Raw genomic sequence first — 27,717 nt, forward strand, 5'->3', positions numbered from 1 at the left:
ACACCTGAAACTTTTATGGCATGTAAAAACTTTCTTTAAGGAGTTAAAAAGAAATGCATACACGAAGCCAGAGCTTTCCCTATCCGATGTTTTTTCCCCCTTGTTCTAAAAACAAATTCCACTGTTGTGCCGAATTTCGACCCCCTGCCAAATAGAGAGCCTAAGTCCCTCCCCTTCCGGTTGACCACCATGGGACCTTATTTCGGAAAAATATTGTATGGTAGTCAATGGCGAGAGACAACAAATATTTTGATCTCATTTGAATTGTGCCCTGAATTACACATATGATGTTTGTCAATTTAAAAGATACATTTTAAAGTCAAGAAAGTCGCAGTTTGATGTAAAACTGTTGAGGTATAAGACTGTGAAAATACAGAATTACAAAGACTACAAACCCAAAAGGCGCGCATGTGACGTCATACCTTTTCTCTCAATGAATGAAGCTAACTTTACTGAAGCTAACGTCTGTCATTTTTTCTATAGTCTTACGTTATAATCGTAACGTTACGCCATCATGCCTGAGTGTTTTGTACCAGACTACACACGAGCAACGGATGGTCACGTACATACATAGCGTACATATAGTGCGAGACGAGAGATGTAAGTTATTGCGCGATTTTCACATAAAACTAAATGTTACTCTTCTGTTTTATGACAAACTGCGACATTCTTGATTTTCATAATTATCTTTTAAATTGACAAACATCATATGTGTAATTCAGGGCACAGTTCAGACGGAATAAAAAGATAAGTTGTCTCTCGCCATTGACTACCATACATATTTTTTCCGAAGTAAGGTCCCATGAGCCGGAAGCGGAGGGGAGGTACTTAGGCTCTCTATTATTACCCTCCTCGTTGAAGTCAGTAACTGATTGCCTAATCCTAACCCCTCCCCCACAGTAATAATTTCGCGGGGGTCGAAATTTGGCACAACACCGTAAACCGTAAACACGGCGTCGTCTCAAGAAATATTTGCGCACACACGAAACCACTGAAACCGGCTCAAGACGATGTAGTATACATGCCAGACCAGTATGTGGCGCTGTAAATCTGCCACAGAGACACTAAAAACGGAGAAGAAGTCTTGGAGCATGGGCATAAACCTTGCGCGCTATGGAACAAAGGAATAAACTATTTCAAATTATTTTAGATGTTGCCTAATTAAACTTTATATAATGTCAGGAGTCTGCTCTCAGGTGAACATATGAAGTTCCAGAACTTCCAAGCCTTCTAGTGCACTGGGAAGGCTTTTATAAAGGTCAAAGCAACTGCTGGCTTGTGTGTATTTTCAGGTAATTTCCAGGGCTCTGAGCTGCAGGAATACAGGAGCGAGTCAACGGGCTGCTCTGACAATGATGTATCCATCCACATGATTTATCCAAGACTGGCAAGGCTTCACAAGAAGGCAAAGCATAATACTTATTTAAATACTTGTTTAACAGTAGTGCCATTTTACTGTTTTTCCAAAAATTCTAAATCCCAAATCAAAATAGGCTATGCTTAGTTTTCTGGACATGATTCATAATCCTCTCCATCTGTTAGTATTTAATATATGGATGACAGCAACATTTTGTAGAACACAGATTTATAGTGTGCATACCTCCTGCTTGTTTTATTTTATTTATTGTACAATGCTGGTTTGATCGCTGTCAGACGCTAGGTGGCGCAGAAGGCACCATTTCAGATCAGCAAGCTCGTGCTCTGTGTCGACTAGAGCTGGGTATATATGTATAAACAATAGCCTACTAGTAGTAAGCACAATTATGAAAAATACAATTCTTAATAATTAACTGTGTTTTGATTATAGGTAGTAAAGTAATGGTAAATTATGACGTAATTGTAGCCTTTTATTTATCATTATTTTTTACTTGACTTTAGTTGTTGTTTTGAAAGCAACATGCAATGTATTAATTTAAACACAATCCAGCTGTTTAATTTGGACAATTTGAACAACTTTGGACTTTCACCAATACTTTTTATAATTCAGGTATTTTTACAGTTGAAAAACAAATAGTGTCAACCGTTTTAGAGTCTCTCTATACAGCCACGAGATGGCAGTGATGAGAAAGACATGAAAGAGAAAGAAATACCAAATTAAAGGAATAGTTCACCCATAAATGAAAATTCTGTCATCATTTACTCACCTTCATGTCAGAGAGTGAACACATTGCTCTATCTGACACCTCATATGCTTATAATCACTACAAGGGACTGTAGATTGATGTGTGATAGTCCATGAATAAGGTGTAGCCTATTTTTTCTGTAAAACAGCTGGTGCACAAACTTACATAATAATTAGCTTGCTTGTTCTCTTCTTGCCAACCGTAGCCCATTATATGGCACACTCAAATTAGAGACCAAGAAGGTCTTGACTCTATACAGCAAGAGAGCAGAGTGGTTCTTTTCTCCTTTGTAAAGCTATAGTCAGAATGATTTTAAAAGCACTGAGTGTAGAATGAGCACGAACAGTAAGTGGGGATGAAATGTTGAAAGAGATTCAGTAATGCTTTACATTAGGATGTCCATTCATGCTAATTACATCTTATAGATACACATATATATATATATATATATATATATATATATATATATATATATATATATATATATATATATATATATATATACAGTGAGGAAAATAAGTATTTGAACACCCTGCTATTTTGCAAGTTCTCCCACTTAGAAATCATGGAAGGGTCTGAAATTGTCATCGTAGGTGCATGTCCACTGTGAGAGACATAATCTCTCCAGAAATCCCAATGTATGATTTTTTTAACTATTTATTTGTATGATACAGCTGCAAATAAGTATTTGAGCACCTGAGAAAATCAATGTTAATATTTGGTACAGTAGCCTTTGTTTGCAATTACAGAGGTCAAACGTTTCCTGTAGTTTTTCACCAGGTTTGCACACACTGCAGGAGGGATTTTGGCCCACTCCTCCACACAGATCTTCTCTAGATCAGTCAGGTTTCTGGGCTGTCGCTGAGAAACACGGAGTTTGAGCTCCCTCCAAAGATTCTCTATTGGGATTAGGTCTGGAGACTGGCTAGGCCACGCCAGAACCTTGATATGCTTCTTACAGAGCCACTCCTTGGTTATCCTGGCTGTGTGCTTCGGGTCATTGTCATGTTGGAAGACCCAGCCTCGACCCATCTTCAATGCTCTAACTGAGGGAAGGAGGTTGTTCCCCAAAATCTCGCAATACATGGCCCTGGTCATCCTCTCCTTAATACAGTGCAGTCGCCCTGTCCCATGTGCAGAAAAACACCCCCAAAGCATGATGCTACCACCCCCATGCTTCACAGTAGGGATGGTGTTCTTGGGATGGTACTCATCATTCTTCTTCCTCCAAACACGTTTAGTGGAATTATGACCAAAAAGTTCTATTTTGGTCTCATCTGACCACATGACTTTCTCCCATGACTCCTCTGGATCATCCAAATGGTCATTGGCAAACTTAAGACGGGCCTTGACATGTGCTGGTTTAAGCAGGGGAACCTTCCGTGCCATGCATGATTTCAAACCATGACGTCTTAGTGTATTACCAACAGTAACCTTGGAAACGGTGGTCCCAGCTCTTTTCAGGTCATTGACCAGCTCCTCCCGTGTAGTTCTGGGCTGATTTCTCACCTTTCTTAGGATCATTGAGACCCCACGAGGTGAGATCTTGCATGGAGCCCCAGTCCGAGGGAGACTGACAGTCATGTTTAGCTTCTTCCATTTTCTAATGATTGCTCCAACAGTGGACCTTTTTTCACCAAGCTGCTTGGCAATTTCCCCGTAGCCCTTTCCAGCCTTGTGGAGGTGTACAATTTTGTCTCTAGTGTCTTTGGACAGCTCTTTGGTCTTGGCCATGTTAGTAGTTGGATTCTTACTGATTGTATGGGGTGGACAGGTGTCTTTATGCAGCTAACGACCTCAAACAGGTGCATCTAATTTAGGATAATAAATGGAGTGGAGGTGGACATTTTAAAGGCAGACTAACAGGTCTTTGAGGGTCAGAATTCTAGCTGATAGACAGGTGTTCAAATACTTATTTGCAGCTGTATCATACAAATAAATAGTTAAAAAATCATATATTGTGATTTCTGGATTTTTTTTTTTAGATTATGTCTCTCACAGTGGACATGCACCTATGATGACAATTTCAGACCCCTCCATGATTTCCAAGTGGGAGAACTTGCAAAATAGCAGGGTGTTCAAATACTTATTTTCCTCACTGTATACATGTTAATATATTTATCTACAGTATAAATAAAAAACAAAAATGATGTGTAATTATATCCCAAATCCCAAAATAAATGCATATTAAGTAGCACTGGGACAGTGCCTTTGAAACTGTATATTGGCTAGCTAAAATATGTATTTCAGTATGTAGGCTATTTATTTTGGGAAGTTGCTTATATTTACACATAATTATTGTTGATATTGTATTGTGACTATTAACTTAAGAAATGCAATGTGAGTGACTCATTGTAGATCGTTACTTAAGGCTAGATTTTAATAAAATACACTATAGCTAGCCTAATTTACAATCACACTACATTCATTCATTACTGTCCAGCTCTGATATCAAATATGTTGCGGTATTATTCAGTATTTAAGTATGCAGTAAATCACTAATATATAGAATGTGACCTAACATTCTTGCAAAATGTGACTGGGTAATGTTGGGTCAGAATGGCTTGATGGCTTTAACTGTCTAGAGAGTTTTTTTCTGAGACTCGTCATCCGTTATTCAGTAATGATTGACTCAAGATCACTTGTCTTGTCCTCTAATTAGGCCACAAATGCACCTGTTGCATGTCCTGCAGGATCATTCAAAGCATCTGAAGGGCACTAGAACACAAGCACACTTGCTTTCATGTTGACCTTATGCCTATTCATAAGCACACAACAGCAAAACTGCTATGTGAACTTCAATCAAGGCTACTTTTACACGTGGCCGGCTATTTTCATAAACGGACATTTCACCCTCTCCATTTTCAAAAATAACATCGTGCACACCTGTCATATATATGCCGTCAAGAGCATGCCAAACCTGTAGGTGGCAGTGTACTGGCTCTTCGTGTTTGGAGGGAGGACTGAGGAGAAGTTGTTGCAAAATTGCTGACCTCCGAGCACTCATTCGTCTCTGCTCCTCGACAGCTGTATTTGCAAATGCAAACAGACGAAAAGGGTTTTTTACCAACATAAACTGCAACTGCTACTCTGAATGCATCCATGATCACCATAGCCAAATGAAAATGTAAACATAGGTAGCACTTTTTGACGCAGGTGCCAGTTCTGTCGCATACTGTGACGTCGGCTGCCTAAAACTCAGTTTTTCTCAGTTTACATGCAAACGTGCAAATTAAGTTTTCCAAAATCTCCTCTCTGGCCGGAGTTTTTGAAAGAATCGTTTTCAGAGGCGAATTCTCCGTTTGCGTGTAAACGAAGGGCACAAACAAAGGGAAATGTCTCCGTAAAAAAAACAAAAAACATGTACGTGTAAACGGGGCCCAAGCCTTTAATGGTCATATGAGGGTAGCCTAAAGTGTGCACAAGGTGAGAATTAAACATAACGGAGAGCAAAACTTCTTAAGAGTAAATAACCGTCTGCAAGAGAATAAAGTGAAGTATGAAGTAGAGTAGAGAACCTAGAAATGACTAACATTCAATAGGTTCAGGTTCAGCCCGAGCCCTCTAGTGATTCACCACTCTTTACAACCACTCGCCACCCCTGCAGGTGCAATTACCCTGCATCTCCATCTCCCCAGAAGCATGGTTGCCTATAGCTACAGCCCCTAATTGGAAATCAGTCCTTCGGCCCACATCGCTGCCAATCTCCAACACCAGCAGCGCTGACATCTCCCATCTCCCAGACTGAACAAACCGACCTCAAGTTGCTGGATGATGCCGTTATCTGCAGGTTACAAAAAGTCGAGGCAGAGTAAAGATGATTTTATGAAATAATGGAAAGTGAATCATCATGCCATAAACAAATGCTGGTGGATTTCAGGAAGAAGAGGGTCCAAACTATCCCTGAGTAAATATGCATGGGAATGTCATTTAGTAGATTTTTTTTTTATAATCCAAAGTGATTAACAAATGAGGAACATCACAATAATTTATTATGCAAGTGTAAAATAAAGTAGGAAATTTAACTGAATGAAAGAATGGTATAGAATAACTCTATCAATACACACTGAGGCTTTCTGAACAAGTTTTTCATTGTATGCGCACTGAAAAAAAATATATATAAAAGTTATTAAAAAAGAGCCCAATGTACTTGTAACGTGGCAGGCTGGAACATAGAAGGAAGCAGGATCCAAATGCAGCAGTAGTAGTACTTTTAAGACTAGACAGACTCAAACTCTCAGGCATAGGAAACAGAACGGCACAACCAACATCTAACAACATCATGAACCCACAAACACTAACAAGACACATGGTTTAAATACAGAGACTAACAAGCTTAACAAGAGGGCGTGGTTAATCAGAAACACCTGGGGATACTAATAAACTAGAAAAACTACAAAGGACTACAAAACATGACACAGAACAGGAAATAACTAAAGTCCACACAAGACAAGGGAAACACCAGACAGGAATCATTACAGTACTGTGTTAATATGAAGTAATTTTCCATATTGGTTTAAAAAAAGAGAAATGTCCCTAAACTTAATGGGGAATATATATATATATATATATATATATATATAATTTTTTTCCCTTCTGATTTTTGCATACATTCCCCCCCAAAAAATGTCAAGCCTTTTTTCAAGATTTACGCTTTTCAATTAATAGCAAAATTCCATCGAATTTAATTGAATAATCCTTACATATTATTCATATTATGAATTAAGAATTTTAAATTAGTAAAAAAAAAATAGAGCTTAATAAAACATTTGGTATGAATCTTAAACTTAAATTTAAACATACAGTATGTAAACAAAATGTTTTATTAAGCACTAGTTTATTTTACTCATTTAAAATTCTAAAATTATTCATAATATGAATAATATGTAAGGATTATTCAATTAAATTCGATGGAATTTTGCTATTAATTGAAAAGCGTAAATCTTGAAAAAAGGCTTAAAATGTTTTTGCGTTTAAGGTGAAACATTAATTTTGACAGGTTCTGTGCATTCTGAATGTAATATGCATTCAAAACGTTTTGTATTTTTGTCTGTGTAAGCATATATTTTCTATCTCTTTTTGTATAGGTCTCTTCTATTTCACATCCATCCCAGTTGAGCATCTGACAAATAAACTTTAAGTCTATATACTTTGTATCAACTATAGTATGAGATATTTTTTGCAAATTACTATTGTTCCTCTTCATCTTCTTGTTGTATTTACATTAAAAACTTAAAGCACAAAACAAAACTGTGTGAAAAAGAAATTCCGATAACATCAGTTTGAATATGGGTTTTTCATTTATGACAGAGCCATCTTTCCCCCTTTTGTGGGAAAGACGCCTGCTTCCTATGAAATATGTGAAAGCAAAGATAAACTGCTGAACAGGAAGACCAAAAACTTCAGCCTATAATTATGTGCTGCTTCCAAAACCGTCATTCATGTGATATGGCCCCCACTTCTTGCAATTAACATAAATTAGTGAGTGTTTGTGAATGAGGTGAGCAGAGAGATAGAGAAAGAGAGTCTATGATGATGGTAGTGGTGGAGAGAGAACACATCTGTTACTGTTTGGCATAACACAAGCACCATGATTATGATTATCTATTTTGGTGAATTCAAGTAGGTTTTGTATACCATCTTATTCCCTTCATATCCAGATGTTTCTCAAGTATTGTCCAATAGCTGACTGCAAAAAGTATTAACAATGTATATGTTAAGTTTTGCACTGCTGCTCAAATTGTTCATTTCAGTTCATTTCAGTTTCTTTTGTGTGCCATCTCTCTACACAGAAAGGTGCTTTATGCATGAATCTCTCTCACTCTCTCATTACTCTGTCTCTGAAAGTGCACAGGGTGTTCTACAGATATGCTTTTGTGCTGTCAAAAATGACTACAATAATGGAACTACAGATCCAAAAAGGAATCTGACGAGTCACAAAAAATGACCCAACTCTACGAATAAGATGCTCAATCACAAAAGATTAAATGCTCTCTATTTCAGTCCAGTGGTCAGCCGGTTCATTCATCACAGACCATAATTCCTCTGTCTCTGCCTGCTAATCTCTGGCCTGTAATATGACTTCGATACCCAGTGGCCTCTGTCCATCATGGCCTCCTAATCCTCCCCATATACTGATTGGCTTCATCACTGTCTCCTCTCCACCAGTAAGCTGGTGTGTGGTGGGCGTTCTGGCGCAATATGGCTGCCGTCGCATCATCCAGGTGGATGCTGCACATTGGTGGTGGTTGAGGAGATTCCCCCCTTCTATGTAAAGCGCTTTGAGTGTCGAGAAAAGCGCTATATAAATGTAATGAATTATTATTATTATTATTATGCCAGATAGGACTCAGACTAAATGATTATGCTTTTTTTTATTATATATTTTTAAGTTAAGTTTTATTACACATGAAATCATTTATGTAATGAATATTGCATTAAAAAAAGCTCACAACTGATTAAGCACATAGACAACAGTACACAGTTTCTGCTGTGTTTCGTAAAAAAGAAAGCCCACGGTTTGGCCACGCAGGGCAGCTGCGTATTACATGTTGCTCATTAGTCCTGGCGTGGCTTTCATGTCTCTTTAGTATGCTCTCAAGAGATGTGACATTTAAGTCTCCATGAATTCATTTGACCTTCCTGGGAATTCATTTTTTCTTTGCAGTTCATTGCAGGCACAGTGTTTTTAATCATGACAAAACTCAAACTGTCAAACATCATATTTTATGTTAGTGGTTCAGGGAGACGATAAGAATGAAAGGTCGCCCGCTATTTCAGACCAGTTTAGGCATATGCCAAGGTAATCTCCCAAAGTAAATAATGATACTGGAAGGGAAAGTTGCCGTTTACTCTGCTATTGTATTTGAAATAAGATGGTACGATTTTTTACCTCCATTTGTGTTTTGAGGATCATCTCTATGCAGTGCCACATCCATAACATAAACAGGCTTATACTATAATGACCTGTTACAATAACATCTGGCATGCTGGTCCAATATACCGTATGTGGATTTAGAGAGGTTTTTTAGTGAGGTAGGCCAGCTAGACCAAGTTAAGAACAGCGTGGCCATGCAAGGAGACAAGTTAAACCATCTGACCAGCAGGCTGGGAGACCAGCTAAGACCAACAACCCATATAGGTCGGTTTGTATTGATTGCAAAGTGAGTGATCTTTCGCGCTTACGAGCCTATCCCAGTTGAAAAAGACATAGCTATTAAATGTATTAAAAATTTACTTTTAGAACCTATGTTTTTAGTACAATACAAATATACTATAATACATTTAACAGTACGTCTTTTTCACCTGGGATAGCAATAATTCATTAAATAAACATTGTTTTTTATGCTGCTAAGAGGACCGATGGCCAATTACGCACTGCAAAGTTCTGGAAGTGACATCTAATAAAATGCAGATTCACTCTCGAAATTGCAATTGACAAAGTGATACTACGTAGACCCTAATAAAAATATGGCATGTCAAAATAGATACACGCAATGTAGGCTAAATAAATGCAGACTAATAGATAAAAAATATTCGTATCAATAGGCCTACAGTATATTTTAAATTCCATTCCAATTATTTGTAAAATTGCTATCCTTGTTATGAGCCGTTGCTACATCTGCACTATTTGATTCTTAATTGTCCATCTCACAGTCAAATTAAAATGTAGATTTTTAATAAACTTGTAGCTAAATTTTAGGTAAATATATAATTGTGCATCTGATTAATAAAATAAAGTCTGCAAATCCATTAAAATAATTTACAACAACTGCAAACAACTAACTGTGATTTGTATCGCGACATGTTGTTTATGATGTTGCATAAATCTAAATTTTAACAATGAAAAGCAATATAGCCTTTGCAGACAGTGATGCATGTGCAACAACAATAATGTGCATAGTTCTGATACTGTCTTAACATAATATAACTTATTCTTAATCATAATATGGTTAGTTTCTATTAATATCGAAGGCTATAGCCTGTAGCTCTTTTTGACACATTTTGTATCAGGGGTTCCTGCTCCATGTCTCTATCGCCTAAGGGGCCCTTTCCTCGCCCTGAAAACGCTGAAGACCCCTGCCATAGATGCATAATTAAACTCTGTGTTTCACAGTCAACATATGGCTTTTTGCCCAGGCAGGGTAAGGGTGTTACACCTTACATCAAGGCGACATAATGGATGGCACTCCGTGGGGGTGGAAAAACAAGTTCTTTATGACCCGCAGGAGTTTTTTGTATAAAGATTTGAATGCAAAAAAAGAAAAGAAAAAAGGCATGAGATTCGGCTGTTTTTGTCAATTGTAAGTTTTAATTTAAAATGTTTGTGATTTTAACTATATTTTAAAGTATAGCCTACGTTTAAATGTTTTGACACTTGGGTCATTCTACAGAAATGTCCACTTTTAGTATGGCAAGATGTCTTAAAGGGATACTTCACTTTAAAATGAAAATTCTGTCATCATTTACTCACCCTCAAGTTGTTTCAAACCTGTATGAATTTCTTTCTTCTGCTGCACAGAAAGATAGATATTTTGAAGAATGTCAGTAACCAAAGAGTTAACTGGAACCATTGACTTCCATAGTAGGAAAAAAAAGTACTATGGAAGTCAATGGTTCCAGTTAACTGTTTGGTTACTGACATTCTTTTTCCCTTTAAAGTCCCTTTAAAATTGATTTCTTTTTCTAACATTTAAACTTACACCACATTATTAGATTACCCTTTGACTTTATGAATACGCATAAATGACAGCTTAATGATTTTTTATATTTTTTTTGTGCATTTATGACCGCATGTACCATTTTTTTGTCACTGGTGTTACCTTACTTCTTTGGCAATATTAAAGGTTTTTATGAAATATTATTTCAATTTATTTTTCAGCACATGTCAGAATTACTGAAAAATAATAATGCAACAAATAAGGTGATTATGTTTTACTTATTTTAATCAGATTTGTTAAAAGTGTGCTTGAATGAGGTTAGTTCGTTTGCGCAACCATGTGTTTGCTATAACAATGAAAATATTTGAAAACCAGTTAAAATCAAGTAATGATGCAATCCTTTAAATCTTAACTTTTGAGTGTAGCAGAATTAAATGGATGTAAAATTATTATTATGTCACATGTGACATTGTATTTAAAGACAGTGACACCAGTGACACAATGAATCACCAATGACATACATAAGACCAAAGATCCTTATTCTTCAACTATAATTAAGTAGATGAGACTAAATTGTTACATTTGGCATATAATCTAAATGAATAGCTTTGAATAAAGTTTATCTATAAATGGGAGTCACTGATGTTACTGGTGTTACCCATAAGAAAAGTGACACCAGTGACAGTAACACCAGTGACAATTTTCATGAAAAATTCATTTTACAAAATGGCTGCTGCAAGGTATCAAACCACATCTTGTCAGTCATGGTATACTAACTAAATTAAGTGGTTTAATCCATTTTTATTCGAGTTTTTTTTTTTTTTTTTAACAATTACCTAACAATAAAGTAGGTCATACCAGTGAGTTCAACTAAAAGCTTCATATGAAATCATGAGATAAATGAGAAGATTTCTCATAACTGAAAAGAGACAGTGGATCTACCATGGGCTTTTCTTCATAGATATTCAGGAAATTGGAAGAAGGAAGTCATCAGTGTTCAAAATAAGAGATTTTTGTTTAACGGTAACACCAGTGACACAACTCCAGGGGACCACTACTTACATTATAAATTTTATAATATTTATTCTGCATTTTTTTTAAATATCATTTACATAATATATTTGATAGTTATGTATACATTATTGTATTTTAAATGGTGTAAAAACCTGTTATTGACCTCAAAATAAAGCATTTTCCCTCTGTACATGACTGTGGGGATGAGCACTTCTGTGGTGCTTGGAATTCTATATAATTAATAAAAATCAAATATTGCCACATTGATGGCTCAAGAAGGTGTAATTGTTCAAATAACATATTGTTTTATTTTAAAATGTAAAGAAATTGTAACCCTAAAGTGTTTTTTTTAAGTGTAATATTTCTGTAAAGGCTAGGGACAGAAAAATGGACATTTCCATAGAATGACCCACTTGCTTGAGCAACATAATAGGCCATCTATATAGTAAGGCATTGAACAATTAGTCTACGTTTTTATTTAGTGTGTGAATAGGTCTCTATGAAAGATTGTATAACTATACTTACAAAGAGAATTACGATTCTGAGCAATCCTGACAAAACATTTTCAGTAACAACTTTTGGATTGGAAATAAAAAGAATGAAAACATGTTGTGTTGACAACCGCGGTTCAGATGCGCATTGCAAACGCGGAATATCATATCCTATGTGAAAGCACAATAAGCGCGTGCTGCTCTTGCATCGCATACGTAATCCAAGACGCACCGCATACGCACTGCAAACGGAGTAGGCTATGTGTGAACCTGGCGTTAAGTAATCCTGGATGAGGCATCGACATCAGACCGAGCAGCGTTAAATAAGCAGCCAATGAACGCACGGTGCCCTATCGGTATAAAAACCCAACCGCCCGTGCCTCTCGTCTCGCCGAACTGTGAATGAGCAGCTCAGTCACTGTCGGACGCGCGGATGGCGTGGCAGCTTTTACGCGCCGACTGTCATGCATAATCGCTTGTTGACGGAGGAAAACGGCGGCAACACCATGCAGTCTTTATTGTCCGTGGCTCACTCTCCCGGGATACCTACAGCCGTTTCATTCATGTGGAAATCAGGAAATCCACAGTCGTCCAACTGGTCGGGGCTGGAGAGGGAAAACGCGACTAGTCTCGGCGACTTGGACACATTTGATAACCGGCGCGCACAGTATGGCCAGTTTACTCCATCCACCTCAATATTCCTGACAGTTCTCATGACACTGCTGGTGTTCGCCACGGTTCTCGGGAACGCGCTTGTCATTTTAGCTTTTGTGGTTGAGAAAAGTTTACGCACACAAGGCAACTTTTTCTTTTTAAATTTGGCCATAGCGGACTTTCTTGTCGGTGAGTGATATTGATGAAGGTTTGCATGTCAGTTTTCGTTTTAACTCTGCAGTGTGTTGAAATGTAGCTGTGTTTTAATGGATTTTCAGGCGGGTTTTGCATCCCCGTGTATATTCCCTATGTCCTGACGGGTGAGTGGAGGCTGGGCAGAGGTCTGTGTAAACTGTGGCTGGTAGTGGATTATATGTTGTGCACCGCCTCAGTCTTCAACATCGTGCTCATCAGTTTCGACAGGTTTCAGTCCGTCACTAAAGCGGTGAGTGTATCGCAAACACACACACACTTGAAATTTTTCAAGTGGACATAGTTCCATATATGACTTTCAATTGCAGAAAAGGTCATTTATGGTAGAAAAAGGTTCTATTAAAATGTTCTACACACACACACACACAAACAAAAGTTATTTTAAGAACTGTTCACTAAAAGGTTCTTTGAAGAACTAAAAAAAAAAGTTATTTTATGGCATCTCTGCGAAACCTTATTTGGTTGGCTATAGGCTACTTTATTTACTGTGTAGCTACAATTAGACTATGACATTTGAGCGCTCCTAATTAGTTGAAATCTGTTTTGGAGAATGGTAATTCAAACTAACGAGTCTGAACCACCACTGACAAGAAACAGCAACAAATAAATGTTGGTCTTCATAGATGAACACAGCAAATAACACATGGATGATTCACAAGGATATCTGTGGAAGCTCGTTTCCACCACATATTAAAACATTTTAAAAGATAATTGCGATTTTTTATTCCCCTCAGAATTGCGAGATAAAAAAATACCTTTTTTATTTTTTATTCTGTGGCGGAAACAAGCTTCCATAGCTCACCGAAAAATGAAAATTGTGTCAATCTCCTCTCCCGCATGTCGTTCCAAACGGGTATGACATATTCCTGTGGAAGCTTAACAAGTAAATTATAAATAGCTACACAGACCACAATATTACAAAATAATTGCCTAATGATACATGTTTTAATGCCTTGACAATAAAAAAAAAAACATGGTAATGCTGAAAATGAAGAATTTCAGATTATATGTGGTTTCAACATAAAACAAGTATCACTGTGAACATTTCTATATAGACAGTTCCTTTCAGGAGTTAGCTGTTCACATAAAGATGAATCAATCCAACACGAATACGTTTTTACATCACATATAAATGTTTGGACAGACACAGTGAGTGCTGATCTACAAATGCCATGCACACTTTTACACTTGTCAATCATCTGTCAACATTTATTTATATCCCCAGCATGCAGCAGCGCACAAAAGCATGAAACCAATTGCATCTGCTTTAGAGATGAATGCACTGAGACATCCGTTTAATCATAATATTTAATTATTTAATCTGGCAACCTATCACCTATCTATCTGTCCGTCTGCCCATCCGCTGTTCTTTCGCTCGCTCTGTCTGTAGCCCTACGTGTAATTCATATTAATTCAGTTATAAATCTGTATTTCAGGTGAGTTACCATTGCCAGAAGGGGATCACCAGAGAGGCTGTTTTGAAGATGCTCTGCGTGTGGCTGGCAGCGTTCCTTCTTTACGGTCCGGCTATTATCAGTTGGGAACACATCGCAGGAGGAAGCGTAGTGCCAGATGGAGAGTGCTATGCCGAATTTTACTTCAACTGGTATTTTCTGATGACTGCCTCAACTGTCGAGTTCTTTACCCCTTTCATAAGTGTCAGTTATTTCAACCTCAGCATTTACATCAACATCCGCAACAGATGCGCAGTGAGAGAAGAACAGCCGACTCGCATTCGGCTTAGGAGCCTCAAAATGAGGCCGCTCAGAGCCGGCGATGTACAGCGTGTGTTTTTTGTGAGGCCTGTAGAGGAAAGTGGGGCCGCAAATTTGTCCTCGAGGTCACAGTGCTGTCGGTTATCTTCTACTGCAAAGGTGTCCGCCGCCGAGTTCGCCAATGGCAGACAGACTAAACGAAGAGACAGCACTATTGCAGACTTGTCTCCTCTGCAGGTCGGAGACCGGCTCCTGCCATCCAGTGAGGCACAGTTTCATTATGTGGATCATTCAGCTGGATCACACAGACATCGCCCTGATATGGTTGCCAGTCTAGCCAGCCGCTTTCGCCTATCTAGAGATAAGAAGGTGGCGAAGTCTTTAGCTGTAATAGTTTGTGTTTTTGGACTCTGCTGGGCACCCTACACACTGTTGATGATCATTCGGGCAGCGTGTCATGGTCAGTGCGTCCAGCACTACCTTTACGAGATCTCGTTCTGGCTGCTGTGGATAAACTCATCCATCAATCCAATCCTGTATCCTCTGTGCCACAGCAGCTTTAAAAGAGCCTTCAGCAAATTACTATGTCCGAGCAAGATAAAAATACAACCTCAGAACGTTGACCAGAAGTATTAAATTTATGAGGATGACTTCGTTTACAAATGGGGCTAGTCCCCCCCCTACCCTGCTTAATGTGCTTGTATCTAGCAGTAATGAACAGTAGCACAACATTTTCATGTACATTGTGAATAAAAAGACAAAGACCTTTTTATCTACTTATTTAAAAATCAATTTTTTTCTATGAAATTCAATAATTAATTATTGATTTATGTATAAATGTCTGAAAGTGTCCAGCGCAGTGCCATGTTTGCCTTTGTATGTAATAAATAAATAAAAATCCCATTTCAAAATAAACTACTGGTGATGTTACAAACATAATGGAGTGATATACCTCTTGAAACCACGGTCTGATATGGTCGGATATAGACCAGCCTATCCATAATTGTGTACTGATTGTACATGACAGATGTAAAGGGATTGCTGGCGAAGCCTGTAGTTCCCCTAGCAACTGCATGACCTATAATTCCTATAATCATATCTAAGTAACCAACTAATTATGGATTATTTCAGGGCTTATAGCAAAGTCTGAACACTTGAATCAATCTAGTAAGATGTACAATGCATTGAGATTCTCCAATAGACAATACTATTAATACTTGCATTCAGTGCAAAATCTGGCTCCAAGGTATGCTTATTAACAAGAGGAACAGCTGAAGAAAGCATGGAGTTAAAATTTATATTTTCTAAATGCATGTTATAGATCTCATTGTGAATATTTTAATCTATTATTGGATTATTTCATTTTAAAATGATTTTTTGACCGTCTAATGTTTAATCAAAACGTCATAACTGGATCCTCTAGTTAAATCGATAGACTTCTCTGGTGACGCATCCCGGACTTACCTAATCATTTAGTCTGCTTGAACCCAGCCTTTCCACAATCGACCGGAAGCTTCATTCATTTTTGAGTGCAACATCCACACTTCAAAACCCAACAACAGTTGGGTAGATGTCAAAATACGAAAGAGAAAACATCTGCATCTACTTCCGTTGTTATAGTGACTTATGAAATAGTACTTCTACAGGCCTGTGGGGTTAATATTTTTTATTTGTGCAAATGCCATGAAATCAATGATATTTTGTTGTAACTGATTTACAATTAGATTATACATACAATATATGAAGGGAGAGGGAATCATAATTCAAAAAAGTAGACAAGATGCAAGAGAAGGCTTCTGACATTGTTTCGATTCACAGCCACAGCTACTCGTCTATACACGTTCACCCATTCCACGTATTAGTCAACACACTGTCCCACTCCACCAAAGAGTCTGCCGTAAAGTAAAAGGGTGAGAAACGAGACTATTCATTAGTTACACAAATGTCTTCAATTCAGCATGGCGTTTAAAATATTAATGCTGAAAAAACGAAGTAGAATCAAGTGTAGGTCCTCTAAACAAAGACCGTAACAATGCATGGCTCAAAGCCCTGCCTTTTTTCTCCTGTTTGGCCGGCGGGGCAAGGAAGTGGTGTAGCAACACTAAATTATTCTTATTATTTTTTCACTCTCTCTTCAATGTATAGTTTTTATTCTTGCTCATTTGTATGGCAACAATAGTATCAAGAGGGAATGGTAGTCTGAAGGAAGCGCAGAGTAGGAGTGCAATGCATACACTGTTCTCTAAGGAATTCACAAGAAAACTCCTCACGAAATGAGAAAGAGGAAGGAGGGAGAGAGAGTAAGACAGACAGGCAGAAGACAAAAACAACATACAGAAAGTATGAGCAGTAAGAGGAATGGGTAGAGAGGCAGGTGGGTTTGGCTTTGTTTTTCCCCTGGCTGGAATACCCTGGTGTGCACATGTGGGCATATACATATATCTCTCTATGCATGTGTACACAAATATAAATGTAGATGTGTGAGGCTCCTACAGCACCAGCCCTTCGTAAGCAGGTCCTTCGGACTCAGGCGACTCTCTCTGCAGACGCAGGTGCTCCAGTGTATTGTGGAAGTGTTTGTTAATCTGCTCCGTCTCCTCGCTGGCCTCCAGGTTTGGGAGATCTTCACGGATCTTCTGGATCAGCTGATTCAGGACTTGGACCGTCACCTGTAAGACAAACCGGCACACAAACAAACAGAAAATGTAAATCCAGGCTGATCTGCATTTATGCAGACAAAGTTCACAGAGACAAATTACAGTGTGGAGAGCTTTTCTTAGTAACAAAGTGTAAGATCTTAATATTCCTGTGATTAGACTATGGTTACTGATTATCATCACATATCTTTCTAAAAAAAACATATATTTCTATTTGTGTGGAATTAATGAGGCAAGATATGGTAGTACCACATGGGTTGATGTGTACCATGAAACAATGACAAGAATTGTCTTTCCGTTGAGTTGTCCTCATGGGCTGCAAGAAAAACCGAAAAAATATACGATGCAACCAGTGCAGTCCAATTCAACAAATGGACAAATTAGCCTTTTGAGTTGGTTCTATTTATATTGATTTAAAAACATGCAGCGAGACCAGTGCAGTCTGACGTCTAACGAATGACTCTTGGGAATCAGTTCTTTTAATGAAGGTTAAGAGGAGTTACTGGTTTGATTCAGTCTGACAAATCATACTGAACTGAATTCATCAAAGTGGTCACTGAATCAACATCCGGCTCACTAAACTGCAAGTTACAATTATTTTCAGCGATGTCATTATCGAAAATGAAGATATTTGGGGTCAGTAAGATTTTAATCTTTTTTGAAAGATTTCTATTTCAAATAAATGCAGTTCTTTTCAAATGGTTTAGTCCGATCTAAAGTATTTATTAATTATTCAGTCAGTGACAAACATCAGATGGACCCAATAAAATAGTAAGTCCCACCCCAGCTCGTGAACAGAACCAATCAGAGTTGAGGCGGCAGGTCCTGAAGTTAACGATGAACTTGGTGGAAGAGCAGGAGATTGACTGACAAAATGTCGGGGAAAAGAAAACATAAATCAGGGTACCAGAAACTCTATGAAAAGAAGGATAGGGAGGCCAGGAGAGTTGTTGTATCACAGTCGATCAAGACGTTCTTAAAGACAGGTTGTATTGTTATTTCGCTGGGAATAAGAAAACTACCGTCTACAGCCTGTACTGTCACCCTCCATTAGCCTATCGGTGCGCACCACAATCAACCGAAAGATTACGTGGTTAAAATTCCTATCTTTTTACACTATTGTAAATAGTTAAAAAATTTACACGAGTCACGACGCATTGCACTATGCACCTGACCTGCCGGCTGATGATGTATTTATTAAATCAAGAAAACACGAATACAACACAGTGCACTTGAATGAATAAATTTTAGCTTTATTTAATAATATTATCTTATAAATGACTTAATTTAACAATAAATGACTTTATTTTTTAAATTTGACTGCATTCTTGTCAATTTATAAATGTTTACTTTTTGATTTATGAAGTATAACAGACTGATGGGGGAAAAAACATTATTTTACTGCTACTTTTTAAAAATTGGTTTTATTATTATTTAACAATTTATTTTTATTAGTTGTAATTTTTATATACATTTAACTTTTAAAATAAAGGTTTTACAACAACATCACCATCACCAACATCTGTTATATGTGGGCCTCCATACTCATCTATTTAGAGTATATGTTATCGGTGGAGGGGGCCCACATCAATATTTTTTCAGGGGGCCCCGAATCCTCTAGCTACGGCCCCGTGTGTGTGTGTGTGTTTCAGGAGGACATTCACTGACAGCGCGTTCTCTTTTGTCTTCTCGCGCATTGATAGTTTAAAACATTTGCGTGAAGGAGAGCATGATCATATAACCCAAAGGATGAGAGAAAGAACGGACGCTGCGATAAATATTTTAACACGTTAAAGCTGGACAAAATTTAATCGCATGCGTTTACGTTGACAGCACTAACGTTAGGCTACTTGTCATACATTGCTGACAGAAAATGCTGCGGTTTAAAGTGGACTCGTTTTCATGGTAGGCCTACACAGAATGTTTTTTTTTTGTAAGCTACACAGAATATTTAATTAAATATTAAAATTAAATATTTAGCCAAGTCTAAAGTGACCAAGCAGCAGTGTATGTTAACGTTAGCTCAGTTATCAACAGGTGTAACGTTAGACAGAAAATATGATTATCCTGATCTGAGCTAATTTACTGAATCAACCAACTCACATCTCCTTTCTTTCTTTTCATCCATGATGACATTAAAGTCACCTGTTATTGTTTCTGGCGTTTCATCGCTGTCTGTGCCGCAACCGCTACTTGCTCATTAGAACATTCAGTGAGCTATTTTACACAGGCTCGGTCCTGCTCCTCCGTGGCAATGACGGCGTGCGGTTAAACATCGTAACAAACGAATTTGAGTGGGGGTGGGGGGGGGGACAACGGGATTTTGGAAAGTGTCCCCATAGGAAATTACGCCCGTGGGTAGGACATCATCCCCAAGCTTCATGAACTAGCGCTCCTTTCACCGACAACACTAACGTGATGTATAAATCTCAATCACACTGTGTTGCCAGGCCCCGCCCTGCTCTGCTTCTGATAGGCTTGTAACGTTAGTAGAGCTGCGTTCCTTTCATATGATTGGTAGGTGAAATCAATTGACTCGAAAATATTAAACCGCATGCAAGTTCCAATTTTTTTTTTTTTTTTCTTCCTCACGGCCGCACGCCGGAGATCCGGCACGGTGCCGGAATACTTTAAGCCCTGTTACCAGTTGGACGCAGACAGGGGGGACTACATTACAATCAATAGAAAGACTCTATAAGCAGGCTTTGGATAAATAATTATAAATATTGAATAAAAGGTCTAATTATATCATAATTGTAAAATTTTAACTAAATATGATTTTTTTAAATTGGGAAAATATGATTTAATTTGCGGATATTTTACTTGTATATAAAATTTTGCATGGTATGGCCCCACCTCCACTTAATGAGTTTATTAGACAAAATCATAGACCTAACTCATCTACTAGAGCCACTACTAGAGGGGATTGTATAATACCACATAGAAGGATTGCTTTTGGGCAGTCAGCTTTTCTTATAGAGCTGCACATTCATGGAATACTATACCTACAAAATTAAGATGTGCTCATGTTAATTAATGTGCATTGTCCCTTTTAAAATAAATAAATTCAAATTCCCAACGCTGTTCTCCATTATACACATTAATGACAGAACAAACATTGACAGGTAAATTTGTCAATGAAATTCAGCGTGGGAATTGTTTTCGTTTCGACTCTCCCATTTATTTCCACATTTAAAGAGGCCCTTGCCCTTGGATGAAGCTCAGATGTCAAGAGCGACCTCTGTAATAAGTCTGCTGTCTGATAGGCACACCTTGACTTTAACTGCATGCGTGTTTGTTTGTGCTTCCTCTTAGCCATTGCCGCCCTGTGCCCTCGATGTGCTCCGGCAAGTCCTGACTCAATCTCCCCAAATTGAACACTGATACAGATGATTCCTCTCAGATGAGTGAGAGTTAGGTATAATCTAGCACTGCTTGCTCCAGACAAAAATGTGGAGCACGGAGAGGGAAATTGCAAATGAGTGAGAGACGGAGAGACAGAGCAAAGGCCACAGGTTTAAAGAGAGCAAGTATTAAGAGGTAAAAGAAAGCGAATAAGAAAAACGAGGGGGTGAATGATCAAATGTGAAAAAAAAGGCATCTCTGGTCATACCGCATCATTCTCTCGCTCATAGAAGCAGATGTATCTGTTGAGGATCTCGATGAAGAGCTGAACTTGCAAGGACGGGTCCATACACTGGTTAGCGATTTTCAGAGCCTTCTTTAAGCATTCCATCACCCTCCGCCCATCACGGATCTGACAACAGAAGAAAAAAAAAGATTTCAGTTCAGCCTCAAATTATTCCATTTTGTCTTGGCAAAGGCACCATGCTTCACCATGCTTTATGGGGTTACAAATTGGATTGGGAAGCTCTGTTGTTAGGGGTAACACATACCTCCCAACAACATGCTGTGGAGCCGAGAGAAGAAAAACAGCATGATCCTATCTCTCCACATGCATGTATGAGTCACAACAGCATTCTCTATTGATCTATACTAGAAGAAAATAAGCACTGCTACATCAGGTTCCCTGCATTAAGTGTCATTTCAAGGGGGCTGATGTATTATTATTGAGCGCTGCAAAAATGTCAGTTATATAATTCACTATACATTTAACTCTGAAATTATACACTTGTAGGGCTGGGTACCGAGTTCAATACTTTTTAGGTACCGACCGAATTGCCTCGATACTATCGAGTATCGAAAAATGACTTGTTGTTCGGTACCAGATTTCGATACCTAAGGGGTTAACTCGTCAACGTCAGTGCTCAGACAAATACATATGAAATGCACAACGACACACCTAAAGCACATACCTCACGCACATACACGCAAACTCTACACACACGAGACGCACGGAACTGTCCGCGCACATACTCATATGAGACGTGCACGTGCACACACAAACTGTCCACGCACTTAGTAATAATATGAGACGCGAGCACACACACACACAAACTTGCGCACATACTCAATGAGACGCGAGCACACACACACAAACTCTCCACGCACATACTCATATGAGACGCGAGCGAGCGCGCGCACACACACACACAATACCCTAAAGATGTGGAAAAGTCGATCAAAAGTGTGGCTACATTTCTCCAGGCTCGATGCCAACAGCGCGCGATGCAGTATTTGCGGTAAAATAATTGCTGCAAAGACCGGTACCGCGACAGATATGATGAAGACCTTGACAGTGCACGGAGTAAGCATAAGAGCAGAAAGTTGCTCCGTCTTTGACTGGTAAATGAAGAGATACCTTGTTGATCACTCTGACAGTGTTTATATTGCAATAATGACCTACTGAATGTACACTGCCGTTCAAAAAATTGTTGGTTAGTCAGATTTTTTTTTTCAGTACGGATGCATTAAAGTGATCAAAAATGACCTTAAAACGTGTAATGTTACAAAAGATTTCTGTTTCAAATAAATGCTGTTCTTTTGAAATTTTTATTCATCAAAGAATCATGAAAAAATTTATCAGTTTCCAAAATACTAAGCAGCACATTGTTTTCATATTTCTGAAGGATCATGTGACACTGAAGTAATGATTTTGAAAATTCAGCTTTGACATCACAGGAATAAATTACATTTTAAAATATATTCAAATAAGATTTTAAATTGTAACATTATTTCACAATGTTACAAGTTTTACTGTATTTTTGATCAAACAAATTCAGCTTTGGTGAGCATGAGCTCTTTATAATAAAAAAAAATTGTTCCTTTGTGCACTGGCTAAGGAGCATGAGTCAAACTGAAAAAATAAAACCAAAGTTTTTCTGAGGTAATGTGTTATGTAATCTTGTTAAAATGGATTTAATAAAATTGGTATCGAAAAAAGTATCGTTCAGGAACCGGTATCGGAATCAAGGTATCGGTATTGGTATCGAAATTTTTTGAACGATACCCAGCCTTATACACTTGACAACCTGCTTATGTCCTACAGTCATAATATACACCAGAGTGAGTCAAGGGGAGGTGAAAAGTCATACAAATGATGCTTTGATTTTTAACACTGGATGTGCAAAGAACATCACAAAAAAAACACTAAAAGTCAGACTCAGTCTTAAGTAAAATATACTTTATGCTGCATTTCCTTACACTCATTAGTTAAAGAAAGAACCAATTCTGGACTGCCTAAAACAAGTTGTCAGTAATTCCAGTCTTACTTGCTGCACAAACCTACGTAAGTTTGTAACAGATCTGCATAATACCAGCCTATGATCTTCATTGGCTGCCAACGAACAACGTCTACTTTGACCAGCTCTCAAACACTGTAGTTGTAGCTGAGACTTAAACCAATCACAACAAACAGGGCCATCTGACCAATCAGAGCAGAGTAGGTTCTCTGAAAGGAGGGGTTTAGAGAGACATAAGGCTTGTTCGACGTGAACCGGCGCCGCATGACATCAAAGTACCGCGAGAGCGAATAGAAAGTAGACAGCTCCTTATACTTTTGAATTGCTCTCAAGTCGAACAAGCCTTGAATCTTTGAATGAATCGTGTCTGACACTGAGAAAAGAGGTGATGCTGCAATGTATATTATGAGAAAATGAAGAGACCTCCAGAACAAAATTAGGAACCTTTAAATAGCATAATAGGGGCACTTTAAATGGAGAATAAATACTGTAGTATGAAGTTGAAGTTGAAGGATCACATCATAGCCACCACACTGCACAGCAGAATGGCACACTGGTGCAATGCAGGAGCTAGTCACGTATAAGCATGAATCACCAACCAACTACTTTCCCCCCTCTATTTTGGCCAACTGGTCTTAATTCGTATTTTCTGAACATTTTCTCATGAAACCAGGTTGGATAAATGTGGTGAACATTCAAACACACACAGTTTGGGTATTAATCAGAATGGCAATCTTCTATAAATGAACAGACAACCTTAAATTTCCAGGAGCTACAACTGAATTTTGAGAGTGCGCTGTGTGTACTGTGCGAATGGAGCCAGAGAGAAATGCAGAAAAATTCACACTTGTATATGAGGGGTCAAGATGCACAGGCAGATTCTGAACCAACTGTGTACAGCCTACACAAAATGCTGCTTCTAAAATGAATCACTGAGTTTCACTGAAATCCCTGGCAGATTCATTTACAGTTGTGAGCAATTTACCCTTAATTATCATCTCAGTACAAATGACTCAGAAGAACATCTTCCACCTACAGAGTCTTGAAAATGAAAAAACCTTCTAGAAAAGCTTTAAGCTTCAGAAATGACAGCAAATACCCAAATATCCAATCCTACTCACACTCTCATTTTCATACCTAAAATAACACGGTTCATTGTCAAAACGCCCACAATAACTTACTGAGATCACACAGAAAGACACTACAAAACTGAAAATTACACCCATTGAGAAGCATCAAGACATGATCATTCTGACAGACTCAAATCTAACAGGTTATGTAAGAATAACCTCTGTCATCATGATCAGACATTGACTATTGCCACGATTATGGCACAATTGGAAAACAAACTAAAAAAAGCGCATGAACATTATGTGCCAAATTGTGGCGAGGTCATTAACTTTGTTCAAGACTATTCAATGAGACTTACATAACCTGCAATCCAATTACCAACTTAAGTAAAATTCACAGTCACAAAAGAATTACTAATATTAGAAATAACATTTTCTGAACACCAGATTTCATTGGTCCTATAATAAACTGTGGAAGACATGGACCAACCTCTTCTCCACCTTTGTCAGTGTTGCGTCCTGACCAGAAAAGGTGGGCACAAATGCTGACTGCACGGCACTGGTCGGGTTTCTTCAGCAGTTTGGAGGCAGCCAGAGCGCACTGGGTACGCAGGGGCTCGTGGTTCTCTTCGCTGAAGCACCGCGAGCGCTCAAACGTGCCAATGATCAGGGTGATGGCGGCCAGCTGAGCCTTTGAGTCACTGATCTCGTCTTCATACAGAGAGAACGCCTTGGGACACACACACACAAAAATTAAATCAGTTTTCTAGAATTAATGTTTTGAGGTGTGAGAATCAGTCAGTGAAAAGCAATTTTTTTTTTTTTAATCTAGTCTTGCTCTCAGGGTATTACCATAATATCATTGTGAATAGTAATGAACATGAGAGGGACGGATAAAGAATCTATGCATGTTTACCATCTTGATAGTGACCTAGGCATTTAATCAAAATGCTTCTCTACCTGAGACATGAACTCATATGCAACGGTTTCGTGGTTCTCGAAGCCGATCTCTCCAGCCGCCAGAGCCCCCTGGAGGAAGAGCCTCAGGGGTAACTCTGCCAGCTCTGCTTTGATCAAAGCGCTGATGGTCTGATGGGCAAATGAGAAAATCTTCTGACATTTCTTTTCCCATTTATCATCCTGTGGAAGAGAAAGATTGACATGTATATAAAAAAAACTCTTCTATTATGAACTGTGATTCAAATGCGAGTGCATTTCATTAAGTGTGAAAATATGACAGATGAGGCTTGTGTAACCATACTTCCATGAGTATTTTCACACTATGGATGCCAAATGCAGTGCTTTAAAGGCTTTAATTTAAAGGCAATTAAACTGTATTTAACTGTGTTTTTTGGATAGAAAAAGAAAACATTTTTCATGTTTCTTAAATTACTTTTTTATGATTTCTCTCCTTGTCAGCCTCCATAAATTAGTCAATTAATTTACAGTTAAAGCTGCAATCCGTAGTTTTTCCTCTTTTTGTCTCTGTTCGAAATCTGCAGTTGCAGTTATTCGCGGAATTATCAACTTTACGTGGGTTGTGCCTCGGCACGGCACAGCGCGGATGAATCCAATGTTTTGAGGAGAATGTGCAGCTGTCAGTCACCGCGCCGGTGTGGATACTGGCATTCGCAATCACAGATTCTACTTTTTGGAAGTATGACCAACATAAAATGTCTTCTGAACAAGTAAGTAACATCCACTTTTGTTCTGACCAACTAAGTTAAAAAAAGCATTGCAGTAAATCACGCTGATTAAATCTAACGATCGCATATATCACGTCAATCCGTGCAAATTATACTTTGTTCTCAAATTGTTAATGTTAACAACATCAGCATTGCGTGACGACATTTAATGCCCTTCTGATATTTATCCTTGTTTTCGCATGGGCCCGGTTGCAGTCTTTTTTTCTGTAGCCACTCCGAAGTCCGAACAAAGTCTTTTGCATTTTACAACGGGTGAATCTCCAGTTGTCACTGGTGATTGTCGTTTGAACCTTTCTGGATCCGCCATCAAATTGATAAGTTTAATTATATCAAGTGCTGTGAGAAAAGGCTATAAATCTCCACCTCCAACATCCTCACACGCAACATAGCCTACTAGCCGAGACATCTTCTTTATGTGTACAGATGTGATGTAATGACGACATGCTTGAATTTCCCACGAAAATCCACCAGTACCACTGGAATTAAAAACATCATTACGAGCTTACCATTTTGAATCGAGCTAAGGCAAGCAGATAGTTTTGAACACTGGCTGGTTATGTACTTGCTAAAAAAATTATTTTGGATTATTTTTAACCCCAAAAAAGTTACGGACTGCAGCTTTAATTAATTTAATGATAATTATTATTTCATTAGTCCCTAATGAAATGCACACAACAGATGGGCTGAAAACCTTTTGGCTAAGATACAGCTATGTCAGACCTGCCATGTGGATTAAAGCATTTAATTTATAGAAGATTAAACTGAAGGAAAAAATCTCTCAAATTTTCTTCTATATTTTATACAGGTGTGTAATTACACAGTGGCTTTGTTACCAAATCTAGTGAGCTGCCGACCTGAATATAAAAATAAACTAAAAGCTGAGAAACTAAATGTTTAATTCTGAATCATATTGATACAAATATTCCTACCTAATCTAAAGTTAACTATTATTTTTTTTTCTATTAGAGTAAAGGCCCAAATACATTTCAAGCGAAATCGAACGAACGAACTGGTGTGACATTATTTTGAACAAAATCAGGCCAAAACGAAGTTAGTTTTGTGTTCGTTTCGGGAGTTCGAAACAGCTTGCCAAAGCAAACTTTCCGGAAAAGTTCTCTCAGGAATTGGTCCGTGGCGATTGCGTAATTAATAGGTAGGTGTGCTCTGAGGCTCCGCCTTCTTTGACATGGAAATCTTCTCTGGCTAATTTCTTCTGTTCAGTCCCTCAAGGTCGGACGTCCGCAAGTAAAAACATAAACATACTAGAGAGCCGCTGTATAGTAGAAAATTAAGTTGTAATTCTTAATTTATTAATTGTTGAAAAAGTGAAAGAGAGATTGACACAGTTTTTTCATGTTTAAGACGGTAAGTAAAACAATCTATTGTATAAAGCGGTATATAAATAAACGTGACATAACTTTACTGGAGTGCCGAATAGCAGAGTTTGTGCAAACATATTCTTGTTGCTATGATCAAATGCTTTCTTCACTATTTCATCATTGCTGTCATTTTTGTTGCGTGTTTATCTTAATAAAAGAAAAGCGAGCAGCGCATAATATTTTCATATTCATCTAAACACCGCTCTCAGTAGTATGGGTGGCGTCGGGATGTTCGCTAACAGTATAACGCTGCTCACATATTTCAAACATTTTACCCCAAAACAAAGAACAAAAAAGAACTTCGCCGTGAGTATATCGGGCCTCAATGCACTACAAGCTAACACTAAAATATTTCAAACTAGAGTATGCTTGGGGGACCAAAGAAAAGATTTT

The 27,717-nt window shown here is 38.1% G+C and overlaps 2 protein-coding genes across 2 annotated transcripts in view; one reads left to right on the forward strand and one right to left on the reverse strand.

The window, feature by feature from the left end:
* The first annotated feature begins 12,576 nt into the window (after positions 1-12,576).
* Positions 12,577-15,801, forward strand: hrh3 (histamine receptor H3). Its single transcript, XM_084107346.1, has 3 exons — positions 12,577-13,131; positions 13,221-13,387; positions 14,592-15,801. Exons 1-3 carry the CDS (start codon positions 12,753-12,755, stop codon positions 15,504-15,506), a joined length of 1,461 nt encoding a protein of 486 aa, XP_083963472.1. The 5' UTR covers positions 12,577-12,752; the 3' UTR covers positions 15,507-15,801.
* Positions 15,802-16,521: 720 nt separating this feature from the next.
* The window catches only part of vps35 (VPS35 retromer complex component), a 29,987-nt gene continuing 18,791 nt past the window's right edge, over positions 16,522-27,717 (reverse strand). Inside the window, exons 14-17 of the mRNA XM_084109111.1 lie at positions 25,200-25,379; positions 24,730-24,969; positions 21,141-21,284; positions 16,522-17,539 (exon numbers count right to left, since the gene is read on the reverse strand). Coding sequence (XP_083965237.1) covers positions 17,360-17,539; positions 21,141-21,284; positions 24,730-24,969; positions 25,200-25,379 — 744 coding nt within the window. The 3' untranslated portion in view covers positions 16,522-17,359. The remainder of the gene's footprint in view (positions 17,540-21,140; positions 21,285-24,729; positions 24,970-25,199; positions 25,380-27,717) is intronic.

Source organism: Abramis brama, assembly GCF_963993115.1.
Source record: "Abramis brama genome assembly, chromosome: 3".
Lineage (NCBI taxonomy): Eukaryota > Metazoa > Chordata > Actinopteri > Cypriniformes > Leuciscidae > Abramis > Abramis brama.

What these genes read in the sequence shown, in the direction of transcription:
- hrh3 (XM_084107346.1), top strand. Translation starts at nt 12,753, where the DNA reads ATGCATAATCGCTTGTTGACGGAGGAAAACGGCGGCAACACCATGCAG. An exon ending in CATAGCGGACTTTCTTGTCG is followed by an intron (nt 13,132 to 13,220) that starts GTGAGTGATATT and finishes ATGGATTTTCAG; the next exon opens with GCGGGTTTTGCATCCCCGTG. An exon ending in TTCAGTCCGTCACTAAAGCG is followed by an intron (nt 13,388 to 14,591) that starts GTGAGTGTATCG and finishes TCTGTATTTCAG; the next exon opens with GTGAGTTACCATTGCCAGAA.